Source organism: Xenopus tropicalis, chromosome 5 (genome assembly GCF_000004195.4).
Source record: "Xenopus tropicalis strain Nigerian chromosome 5, UCB_Xtro_10.0, whole genome shotgun sequence".
Lineage (NCBI taxonomy): Eukaryota > Metazoa > Chordata > Amphibia > Anura > Pipidae > Xenopus > Xenopus tropicalis.
In genome coordinates this window covers 62,998,586-63,011,574 of record NC_030681.2, presented here as the reverse complement: position 1 = coordinate 63,011,574, position 12,989 = coordinate 62,998,586, and the positions used below count along the sequence as shown (strand labels likewise).

General features: G+C 37.6%; 1 protein-coding gene across 4 annotated transcripts in view; it reads right to left on the bottom strand.

The window, feature by feature from the left end:
* Positions 1–4,904: 4,904 nt before the first annotated feature.
* Positions 4,905–12,989, bottom strand: part of heca (hdc homolog, cell cycle regulator) — a 96,630-nt gene continuing 88,545 nt past the window's right edge. Inside the window, 2 exon segments of one of the 4 annotated variants that reach the window (NM_001097357.1) lie at positions 7,076–7,871; positions 9,309–9,450. In NM_001097357.1, coding sequence (NP_001090826.1) covers positions 7,855–7,871; positions 9,309–9,450 — 159 coding nt within the window. In that variant the 3' untranslated portion in view covers positions 7,076–7,854. 4 annotated transcript variants of the gene reach the window in all.

The following is a 12,989-nucleotide window of genomic DNA, read 5'->3' as shown; positions in this document are numbered from 1 at the left end:
ATTGGATATGAGGAGTGTAGGACAGGGTAGAATCAAGGATAACCCCAAGGCCTGGGAAGATGGGGTTTGAACCTCTATAAGTTTCTGACTGCACAGCGAGTGTGCGAGCTGCTAAGCGAGTGTTGCATGTAATCTAAGGGTCACATTTACTAAGACACGAATCCGAATCACGAATGGAAAAAATTCGGATTGGAAACGAAAATTTCGTAAGATCGCAAATATCACGAAAATGCTTACGAAAAAATCGGATTGGTCCCGATAATATCGTATAGACGATCCGAAAATCATGAAATATTCGGACGATCGTACACGGTGGAAACAGCCGTCCGAAAGTCACGCTAATTTCGTATTGACGGTCCGAAAGTCACAAAATATTCATATCGGACGGTCATACACGGCGGAAACAGCCGTCTGAAAGTCACGCTAATTTCGTATCGACGGTCCAAAAGTCACAATATTATAGTAATTGCTGCACAAAAAATTTGCGTTCTGGCAAATTTAAATGGCTAGCCATTTCTATCAATGGCGGTTTTGTTTAAAATGAAACAGGAAGTGCTCCAGTGGCCATTTTAAAGGCATTGGCGCCCTTTTTTTTGGAAAGCAAAGGGAGAGGAGGTATTGGGAGTATTTGGAAAGCAAAGGGAGAGGAAGGCGAATTTTTTCGGATGGCTGTTTCGGATTGCTGCTGATCTGCTGCCATGACCCACAGCAGGGGTAGGGAGAGGGAGTGGGACTTGGAGGACTGGCTCCCCAACTGCCTGGGGAGGCAGTTGGGGAGCCAGTTGGTGGGGGAGGTGAGGGGGAGAGTTGGGAGGAGGAGTGTTGGGCTGGGTTGGCCCAGGACTTGCCTGAGTTGGGGCAGGTGGAGGTGGTGGCTGAGACTCAGCCAAGTCCTGAGCCCCATGGGGAGGGAAGTAGATGGGGGTAAGGGAAAGGGCACAAGACCCTTGGGAGGGGGAGGGAGAGGAGGGCCAAGTGGCCTGGGCTAGTGCAGGGAGCAGTCACAGGAAGGGGGGGTGCAGGTAGAGGGGGGGTGCAGAGGGGGGTGCAGGTAGAGGGGGGGGTGCAGGTAGAGGGGGGCTGGTGGGGGCAGGTAGAGGGGGGGCGGTGGGGGCAGCTAGAGGGCAGGGGGGTAGTTGTGGAGGGCCAGCAGCAAGCCCCTGTAGAAAGGAGGAGCCAGCCAGTGGAGGAGGAGCAGCAGGAGGAGGAGGAGGCGGGGCCCAGCTCTAAAGCCCCCAGATTTTCCAGTGAGGAAAATTCAGCAATGGTGGAGGAAGTCGTGAGACAATGGGACAGTCTTTTTGGTGCACAATCCTGTCAGCTCACTGCTGCCAGAAGAAGAGACCTGTGGCAGCAGGTGGGCGGATTGTGTGAGCGCTGTAAGCGGAATACACCCTGATCACAACATGGTGTATAAACGCTTCAGCGACCTGAAGAGGTGCATAAAGAAGAGGTTCGTGGCCGAGAGAGCACGGGCCCAGAAGGCGGGTTTAGGGGCTGCTACCAACATCTTGTTCAAGCCCTACGAACGCCGCCTTCTGGATCGAGTTGGTGTAGAGGTCTTCGGAGGGCTGCGTGGCGAATATATGGACTCAGATAGGAGACGTAAGTTTTGTTTTTTTTTTTAATTTTAAAGCACTTCTTTCACGCTGAAGGCCCCTATTTAAAGGGGTGGTTTACCTTGAAGCTAACTTTTATTATGTTATAGAATGGCTTATTCTAAGCAACTTTTCAATTGGTCGTCATTATTCCAAAACTACATTAAATAATGCGGACCAATTGAAAAGTTGCTTAGAATTAGCCATTCTATAACATAATAAAAATTTACTTCAAGGTAAACCATAGCTTTAAAGTCCTTGGGGTTTTCCAAAGTACAAAGCTGGTAAGGTAGAGTTTTGGTCTAGTTTTTAGAGCTTTGCCGGCTTTGTAGTTTGGAAACTATTCACATTTTTTTCCACCCCACTGCATGCTGGGTAATGTAGTTTGTATCTTTCAGCCTAAACTTGTCTGTTCTACAGCCTGCTCTATAGGGTGTGTGATTGTACTGTTACTTTCTACTGGGATGTGAGGCAGTTCTACCCCCTGCTCTCTGCTCTATAGGGTATGTGATTGTACTGTTACTTTCTACTGGGATGTGGGGGTAGATCTTCAGTTGATCTTTAAGCTATAACTCAGGATATCTTGGGGCTGCTCTGAGAGTTGTAGTTAAATGCACCCATATGTATAAACCAAACAGGCAGTCAGAATAAGAATTGGAGAACACAAGAGATCAATTGCTACGTATGATCCTAATAAGAAAGAGACACACGCACCAGTGGACAGATGTTTTTTTTAATGAAAGACACAATGTAACCACTGTAAGATGGATGGTCTTCCAACAGGTTGCAATGCCTACGAGAGGGGGGGACAGGAAAACCATGCTATTAAGACTTGAAGCTAAATGGAGAGAGTCTCTTAACACCATTTAACCAAAAGTAATGAATGAGGCATGGAGTCTCAAATGTTTCCTATAAACCACAATACTGTATATGGCTAAGTAAATAATGTCAATATAATTTTCTGCAGATTGATGCCTATACTGATTCCTACTAAGATTACATATGGACTTTTTTTGCAATGGACTGAACTACTTGATGGTATGAGAAACTTTTTTGATACAAAAATACACTATGCAGTGGATATAAAAAGTCTACACCCCTCTGGTAAAATGTCAGGTTCCTGTGCTGTACAAAAATGAGACAAAGATAAATCATTTCAGAACTTTTTCAATTGAGTGGTACAGTTTATAGGTCACATTAAACGTGGAAAAACAAACAAACAAAAAAAAACTAAATAACGTGGTTGCATACACCCTCTTCTAACTGGGGATGTAGCTATGTTCAGAAATAAGCAATCACATTCAAAATCATGTTAAATAGGAGTCAGCATACACCAGCCATCATTTAAATTGCCCCAAATAAAGTTCAGCTGCTCTAGTTGGTCTTTCCTGACATTTTTTTTAATCGCATCCCACCGCAAAAGCCATGGTCCACAGAGAGCTTCCAAAGCATCAGATGGATCTTATTGTTAAAAGATATCAGTCAGGAGAAGGGTACAAAAGAATTTCCAAGGCATTAGATATACCATGGAACACATTGAAGAAATTGGAGAAAATATGGCACAACAGTAACAAAAAAAACTGGACGCCCCTCCAAAATTGATGAAAAGACAAGAAGAAAACTGGTCAGGGATGCTACGAAGAGGCCTACAGCAACATTAAAGGAGCTGCAGGAATATCTGGCAAGTACTGGCTGTGTGGTACATGTGACAACAATCTCCCGTATTTTTCATATGTCTGGGCTATGGGGTAAAGTGTCAGGACAAAAGCCTTTTCTTACGAAGAAAAACATCCAAGCCAGGCTACATTTTGCAAAAAACACATCTGAAATCTCCCAAAAGCATTTGGGAAAAGGTGTTATGGTCTGATGAAACCAAGGTTGAACTTTTTGGCCATAATTCCAAAAAATATGTTTGGCGCAAAAACAGTACTGCACATCACCAAAAGAACACCATACCCACAGTGAAGCATGGTGGTGGCAGCATCATGCTTTGGGGCGGTTTTTCTTCAGCTGGAACTGGGGCCTTAGTTAAGATAGAGGTAATTATGAACAGTTCCAAATACCAGTCAATATTGGCACAAAACCATCAGGCTTCTGCTAGAAAGCTGAGCATGAGGAGGGACTTCATCTTTCAGCATGACAACAACCCCAAGCATACATCCAAATTGCAAAGGAATAGCTTCACTGGAAGAAGACTCAAGTTTTGGAATGGCCCAGACCTGAATCCGATTGAAAAACTGTGGGGTGATCTGAAGATGGCTGTGCACAGGAGATGCCCTCGCAATCTGACGGATTTGGAGTGTTTCTGCAAAATGAGTGGGCAAATCTTGCAAAGTCAAAATATGCCATGCATGAAATAAAAGGTGCTTCAACAAAGTATTAGTTTAAGGGTGTGCACACTTATGCAACCACATTATTTTAGTTTTTTTGGCTTTCTTCCCTCCACCTAAAAGATTTCAGTTTGTTTTTCAATTTCAACAGTGGTACAGTTTATAGGTCACATTAAAAGGTGGAAAAAGTTCTGAAATTATTTAGCTTTATCTCATTTTTGTACAGCACAGGAACCTGACATTTTACCAGGGGTGTGTAGACTTTTTATATCCACTATGTATTTTATGGTGTTATGTGGATAGACCCTGTGGTAATTTCCCTGAATTTCTTGTACCTGGCCTCTAGATGGAGCTGGTAACCTTATCATGTGACTTAATTGGTGGGTTATGGGTTTAAAATGGTTGTTCACTTAGGGGAACATTCATGAAATCACAAGTTCGAATCCCGAATGGGAAAAATTCGGATTGGATACGATAATTTCGGAAGATCGCAAACATCACGAAAATGCCTATGAAAAAATTGTATTAGTCAAGATAATATCGTATTGGCGATCAGAAATTTTCGTACCGAGTGATTGCAAACAGCAGGAAAACTTTTCCGACTTTGATCCTTCTGTGCATGATTTTGGAAGCCTCCCATAGGAATCAATGGCACTCTGCAGCTTCAACCTGGCCCAAGAAAAGTCACAATAATGAAGCTTGAATGAATCCGAAACTTTCGTACTCTGCGCGACAATACGAATTTGTTGCACAAATTTTGTCATATGAAAAAAAGTATGAAAAAGTCGCGCAAGGTACAAAATTGTCGCCGAAATTATGCACAGAGCGTTCGAACAAACGCTCGGCGCGTTCGTGGATTAATAAATGTAATTAATAAATACTTGTACTGCACCAGAGGAAGGACCCCTGAGGTCCGAAACATGTAGTGCTATGCATCTCTAAACTAATAAACAACAAAGAACGCATTTAGCTCTCCAGTAGATTTTTTTATTTTTACATATAAAAAGTGGAAGTGGACCTGGCGAACCCTACACCACTGTTTGATTGAGTCCCTTCACTGAGTCTTACACTTTGTGTATTTTTCCTTTGTAACTGTAGGAAACTATTGCAGTTCGGTAGTTTGGAGTAGACAGCCATATTTACCCATTTTGGATTTTCGCATGTGCCTTGGAATCTGAATTATGCCGATTTCTGTGGTTGTGCTTTGAAATTTTGGTAGTGTACACATGCGTTTTTATACATACAAGTCAGAAATCTCTATGAAACTATACATATTTATTATTGGCACATTCATGAAACATGCAGATTTCTAAATCAGTTGTATGTTCACACATGAAATAAAACATGTTTATGATATATACAGTATCACTATATTATGCGAAATAGCATTTTTTAAAAATTGTTTTTGGTATATAGACCCTTATATCTTGTTATGGATTTTAGAAAACACTAGAAAGCCCAGATTCTCCTGAAAAAAATTGTGTAATGTATAGTTTTCCTAGGTAAACTAAAATTCCCCCTAGGACATGCCCCTAAAGTGAAATGACTAGCAAACAAAATGCAAATTCCTGCTGGCAAAATTCTTAATACTAGGCACATGTAGATGTGGGACCTGGTTTGATGGCAGACAGACAGATTTAAAGACAAATTCATAAAACATCTTGGTAAAATGTCATCTAAAAGAAAAAATCTGAAATAGTTTTTTGTGTCTCTTTGCGAAAACAAGTTCACCTAAGTACATACAAAGTGTTATATATGAATAGCCCACACAGATGAATGTGTGTAAAAGAAAAAATTGTTGCTGACATAATATTAGTACATTTTGACTAAACACAAGGATACCTAAATCTTACTATCAGTTAGAAACAGAAAAAAATTGTATAGAAAAATATCTGTAGATGCGGCCTACTTTAGTTCAGTTATTAAACAAAGAATTATCACAAATTAGGTGGCAAAGTGAAAACAGTGCTGATAAAAAGCCTTTTGCGCATCTATAAATTACATTAGGTATGGAAATATGTATTTGAAAGTGAAATTGTAAAATTAGTATTATAAGAAACACATTTTAAATTGGATATACATAAAATTAAAATTGCAGATAAAAGACCAATATCTGGGCTGAATTTCTGAAAACCAAAACTTATATAGATATTTTTTTGGAAAAAATATTTGCACGTGGGTGAGAAAATCTTACTGTGCACAATAGGCTATGTAATACATTATGCATTTTTTAAGTGGCCTTGATTTTTAGAATGTTAATTGTTATTTCAAGGAAAAAAAAAACAAAAAAAAGTTCCTTAATTTACTTAGGGGCACATTTACTAATCCACGAACATCCGAAAAGCGTCCGAATGCGTTTTTTTCGTAATGATCGGTATTTTGCGACTTTTTCTAGCGCTTTATTTATATTCATGGCCATACACTAATGCAAACCAATCTTATGAAAGACTTGTCATTTTATGGCATCACAGACTTTTTCCAAAATATTAAAAAAGTATACTAAATATAGTAGTATATTTTTCTTTGACACCAAACCTGTCTTCCACAGACTTAATGTTTCCACTCTCAGAATTAGAGATTGACATAAGGTTGACATGTTAAACATTAATTTGCTGTATGTGGAAGAAAAATGGCAACTTTAAAAGCAACTGCTGCATTGATGCCTGGGCTAGCACCTAACACTTTTAAGATAAACCACAAAGAACAGTAGGTAATAATCGCAAATAATTGCTGTTCAGAGTTAAAGAGGTAAAATTACAATAAAAGTGTTTAATATGGTGGCAGGCCATATTTGTACTAAACACATTATGCAAAGCAGCCTGAATAGAAATAGGGCCCATTTACAAATGCAAGTGCAATTTCAACTGCACGTCATCTAGTTTTTTTATCCACATAATTCCTGTGCCATTTAGACCTTGAGGAGGTATTGCACCTGACTAAACTGCGGTTGATGCATTATAATACAATATTGTCAATTACAAAGGTTGGTTACTCAATGTGCAAGTGTGCAACTGTTTATTGACAGTGTTGTGTTGGAGGAGTGGTGGTAGCCCCAGGATTCCGCTACCTCAACAGCCACTCTTGTGCTCAGTTTCAAAATGGAAGTGGGGGAGGTGCTGTGGTGCAAAGATACTTAAGCTCAAGGAGTAGCTTTGAATGAAAGTACATTTAATGAAGATTTGCTCAACAATGCAAAAGCTGAGCAACGAGATCAGTGGTTTTGCTAGTAAATAAATCACAATATGTTTTTGGGCTATGACAGTCTTTTTACATTCATTCTTTAGTAATGAAATAATTTGTTGTCATTCAATGTAGCACTTTCTAGCTTTGTTTTGACATTAAAAGAAATTTTAATTAAAAAAAAAAGCACACTTTAAATATCAAATTTATTTAAAAAACAATAATCAATTTACTTTGGTGGAAAGGGCTATTATTTCTAAGTGCTTAGCCTTAGTGGGCAATGTTTAATTTCTCCCTCTCAATTACACTAAACGATACAGTGCTTAAATACTTTCATTGGACAAAAAAAAAAATATATAAACCTTTGCCGGCTTAGAATTCATTATACATTCACCCGTTACATTCCCATCTTACATTTCCTAGGTAGAAGGGAAAAACACAAATACTATCTATGCATTTAATAACACAGTATATATAGAAAAAGCTGCAGTTGTTTTTTGAATTAGAAAAGAAGTAGCTTTTCCACATATTTTCTATAAAAGATATGTAACAAAGTAGTAATACCTATAAAATGGCTATTACTAAAACAAAGCTGTTGTCAATAAGCTTCTAAGACTTTAAATGAGGAGAATGGCTTTACAAAATGGTAGTCTAGATTGCCGCAATGAGGACATTGTTGAACATTACTGTACTCTGAAAAATACTGCATGCCGATGCGTACATCTATGACTGGCTTCCCGCAGTGCTTACAGTTCAGTCGAGCCTAAAAGGAAATAGCAAAAAAACAATTATGTGAAAATATAGGAATGATATAAAAGGAGGTTAACTAAACTCAGCCTCAATAAAGCAAACATAAGAACTTTAAAGGGGACATATACCTTGATTTTCTACTTACTTTTTACTTAATTACATGATTTTTTTGACATGTTAAAAAATTTAAAGTTGTGCAATTTTTAGCATTACCTTTTGGATCTAGTTTCAGCAAAAGAGGAAAAAATTATCTCCTTTACCTCTCCCTTTTTTTTTTTTTTTTTTTTTTTTACTTCCTCTGCCGAATGCCTAGCAGTTTAAAAAAAAAAAAAGAAGAGCTGTTGGCGCATCATTAGCATACCACAACAAGAGGGAAGAGGGCCGCACTCCTTCTCTGGTATTAAAAGTAGTCTTTTATTGGTTCATTAAACCCATGGGTGGCTGCTGTGATACAAAAAGCCTGACATTTTGGATATTAATCTAAATTAATCTAAATCTAAAGCTATTTTAGATGATGTCCATGAAGTCCTTTTAAACAATTGTGAACATTTATAGGTCAAAGACCAAACTTCACACAATACAATGTAATTTAAAAGACAATTTAAAATTAAACAAGTGGCATTAATAGGGAATAAATAAAAAGAAACACAACATAACCACTCACCAGATTTTAAATACGGATTATATACCCATCATATTATACATCGTCATATTAGACAAACTTACGGATTTTTCTAAATAAAGACTAAAGCCCAAAACAGTATGAGTGTATATAATTCAAAAATGCAAAAGCTTCTCTCAAATCTCCCCCCTTTTCAATTATTTGTACCCTTAAAGGACATGTAAAGCCTTCATTTTTCTACAATGTAATCAGGCATGTCTCCCCCACAAAATGGAAACATCTGTGCTGCATATACCCCCTCCATTTGCCAGTACCATCACATTTTCCTAAAACATAGAACATAACAGCAGCAGCCATTTTTCCTCTGACACATCAGTTACTTTTAAATCTGTACAAAACAATAACTGTAGTACCGTGTTAGCCAGTGTAAAAAATAATAAAAAAAAAACAAAAACAGAAGTATTGTAAAAATCATACCTATATTGGCTAACAACATAAATACACTGCAAGCTTTCAGAGCTCTAAGGCCCCTTCGTCAGGAAAAAGGCACAACATATATACTTGTTAGATCAGAGAGAAGTGTTCATGAGCAATAAAGTAGGAAGTTACAGATAGAGATAACTTATGAAGATAATAAAAGTAATTAATGTTTATTAGGAATGGTTGTAAGTAGTCCAGGGGTCTGGATTCAGTCAGGTCACATAGTGTGACATAGAACCTGACCCCAAATTAAGGCCCTGTCTTAATGTGATAAATAACTTCATACATTTGAATTCATAGATGTTCCCTTTCTCATTCAGCTTCAAAGTTTCCTTTTAGAATTAACACCTTCATGTCCTGAAGCTTGTGGTCCTGATTGCAGAAGTGTTGTCCACTGATGTATCACATGCTTTGGTCTTGATCTGTGATGATTCATCCTTGAGCGTAGTTTTTGCCCTGTTTCTCCAATGTACATTCCTCCTGTAGGGAACTTAGTATATATAATCATGTATACCATGTTGGAGAAAGCATATGAATAGCAGTCCCGAATGGTGTAGACTTGTTTGCACAGGATTTGCTTGCAAGTTTCAAATATTTTGCTGTTGCAGGGAAATGTATTTAACCATTTTAATTAGGTTTGAGAAACATTTGTATCTTTTTTTAGCATTTTCAGTAAGAATCCAGGACTGCGGGTGGAGCTGTCAAAATCTGAACAGTTGGGGGCTATGCCCTAAGGAACTAAATGCAGGGCAGGGTACAAAAACATGGTGGTTTGCACATGTTTTCTGTACATTGCACCATGCCCTGCCTTTACTAAATTACCCAGACAAAAACAAGGATCATTTTAGCCTTTTTGATTAAGTATGGCTAACAATCCACTTTGTTAAATTATAAATTGGTGCCCTTAAACCCGTTTTTGGGAAGGCACTTTTTTTTTTTTAGAAGCCATAAACAGTGGGCATATAAAGGCAAGAGTGTCTCATGAGTAAAGTTTACTTCTGCAAACTGCATTTTTTAATGAATTGCTCATTTTGATTTCTTACTAATTTAATTTATTGCTGCTGTTACACAGCACTGAAGCGAGACACTTTTCCTTTTTTGCAAATGCTTTATATAGGTTGTGTTTCTCCTTTTTTAATGTGGGTGACAAATATTACTACATTTGATTTTTATGGATTCATTTTCTTTTTTGTGGGCCATGAACAATATAATATACACTTATTTACTGCAGAACCTTTTTATTAATTTCCTATCTGTTATGCTGAATGTTAGGGCTACCTCACCATGTTTGGAGATAGCAGTTGTTTTTGTGTTTGCTAAAACATCTCATCCACTGGACATAAATGGAAATTACATATTTTAGAATAGTAAAAATAGAAAATTCAGGGAATATTGCATGATACATACAATTTTACAATTTATTCTGCACAATATTATAATTTAAGACTTTAATTTGCAGTTTGTTAGTATAGAATTCCCCATTTACATTTTTCAGGGGATCAGGAAAAAAATACTGTAAAAAAAATAATGTAAAATCAGTATTATGTGTATTTATATCAGTATTAATTACAGTGCTAATGACAAGGGTTAAGCATTTCTGCATTAATATTACACTTTGGGACAGCATTTGCAAGACCTCTCCAACAGTCAGATATACAACTTAAAGCAAAAAGTGATTTGTGCACAACTGTTATGACGTGCAGACCTCATACAGTGCAAACCAAATAAAGGAAAGTAAAGCTTAACTAATGTAGGGCAAAAATATTGTACATTATTATTGGGGTTCTGTACCAGCTTAAGGCAGCCACAGCCCTTCAACAAAGAAGACCTGTGCCTCCAAAGATGTCTCCAGTGACTCCCCATCCTCTTCTCTGTTGATACACTGCACAAGCTTTGTGCTGCTTTCAGTTACTGAGCTTAGGGAGCAATGCAAAAAATACTGTATATAAAATATACTGTATATAATAATATATAAATGTCACAATAAAAGGCTGATTAGTAAATAACACAGATAATTTGCACATGGCAACTCAGAAGCCAGTGCAATTAGCATCAGAATTTACTAATCAGCCTGTATGACATGCAAACCTAATTTTCTGCCTTATAATTTGCAATAACCGCTTAGTAAAGCTTCTTAGCAGATGCTCAGAGGAAACTGAACATGTGAGTGTCACTGACACTTCTAACAAAATGCCAAAAGGGAAATAAGCAAAACCCCCAAAAATGGAGCTACACCAAATCAAGGTTTATAAATATGCAAAAATATATTGGCTCCTTCTACAAAAAAAAAAAAGATAATCACTACATACACACACTATTAGTTATAACTTATCAACTTGTCCTAACCACGGTCCCCTCATACAAACCAAAATGCCCAGAAAAGTGCATACATGCTGGCACAAAATAGAATAAAATTGTGTATGTACTGCCAAGAGCAGTGGGCAACACCCACCCAGGAACTCATATCCTGAAAAAACTAAATCACTATAGTAATCGCATATTAATCAGGCTGGGCATAAACACCTCAATGAAATCTTACTAACATTAGTGGAAAATGAACTGTTGGAGTCCATGAGTCCCAAGCAAAATGGGTAGCTCAGTGTGAGTTTTGCCTACTGTGCAAGCTTACTCAGGGGAACCACAAGTGGAAACAGGCACATAAGCTGCTAAGTATTTGCTTATTAGAGCATCTTTTTCCCGACAAAGTTACTAAAGCAGAAGGGATGTTGCGTCTTTCTTGCCCATTCTCGTGTAGTTGTAAGGTAAATTTAACAATTATAGCTGCCCCCTACTGCATCTCCATGATAATAGGAGAAAAATGCTAACAGAGGAAATCCCAGATATGTGAATAAGTTGTGCATGAAAATTAGTGCTTGCAGCAAAAACATATGTTCTGTTAAGGATACTAATATTTAATACATAAACATAGTGAAAACATCTATGTGCCCTAACGTAAGGGAGATAAATGTCGCTGGCCCACAAACCCTGTGAAGATGAGCTCCTCATTCAAACACATTCAAAAAAATCCACCAACTTTCAATAAATCACCTTTAAATCATCAACAATCACCTCTAATAAAGTCTTGTTACTGCGTGAGTGAAATGACAATTTTTGGCCAAAAGGGACAAAATGTTTCACCTTCTTCACATCGCCTTTACATAAATGATTATGTTAAGTGTGTGTCATCTGCATGTTGATGCAGGAAAAGGTGATGTACCGTGTTAGCCACTCAAAAATGTTTACAGAGTAACCCCTTTGAAATAAAAAATAACAAAAGTGGTATAAAGGTGATACCTTAATTGGCTAACTAAGATAACCATAACAAGCTTTCAGAACAATTTAGTTCCTTTTTCAAGCGCCAATAAAGGTATCACCTTTATACCACTTGTTATTTTTTATTTCAAAAAGGTTCATCTGCATGTTTTAATATGTCTGTCCAACATTTACTAGATAGCATGGACACACTATGGCATATGCTACATTACTCATGTTACAGTTTATATAATGCAAGAATTTACCATTTTGGTGTCACCTTGCCAAATTCAAGGACAAATTTTGCAATAGCGACACCTGAATGTACCCTTAAAAAAAACTCCCCTACACAACAGTACCTTATGATCTTCAAAATGGCTGTGTACCTGCAAGTCTGAGAGGTTATTATCCCTTCTCATTGTCACTTGTGAATAAAAGGCTACAAAACAAATCAAAGAAGGGTCATTAGTGAGTATTGGCTAGGATTTCTGGGTGTCTTTCAAACCAAAGGTTGTTCATTATAGGTCAATAGAAAATGCACCTGACTGTACTCTCCCCCACTGTCATGGACATGTGTGGAAGCAATAAGATTGTCTGTTTTTTATTTTTTTGTTTTGTTTTTTTGAGTGGTCTGCCCTCCGTGTCCTTAAACGTATAGCTAATTTATCTACATGTCTCTGAAGCACAGAAAGGGGAACACAGAGATAAGCAGATTAATTATTCTATACCTCTGAGGACACGTGGACATAGTAATTCCAAAAGATATCAAGAAAAAAT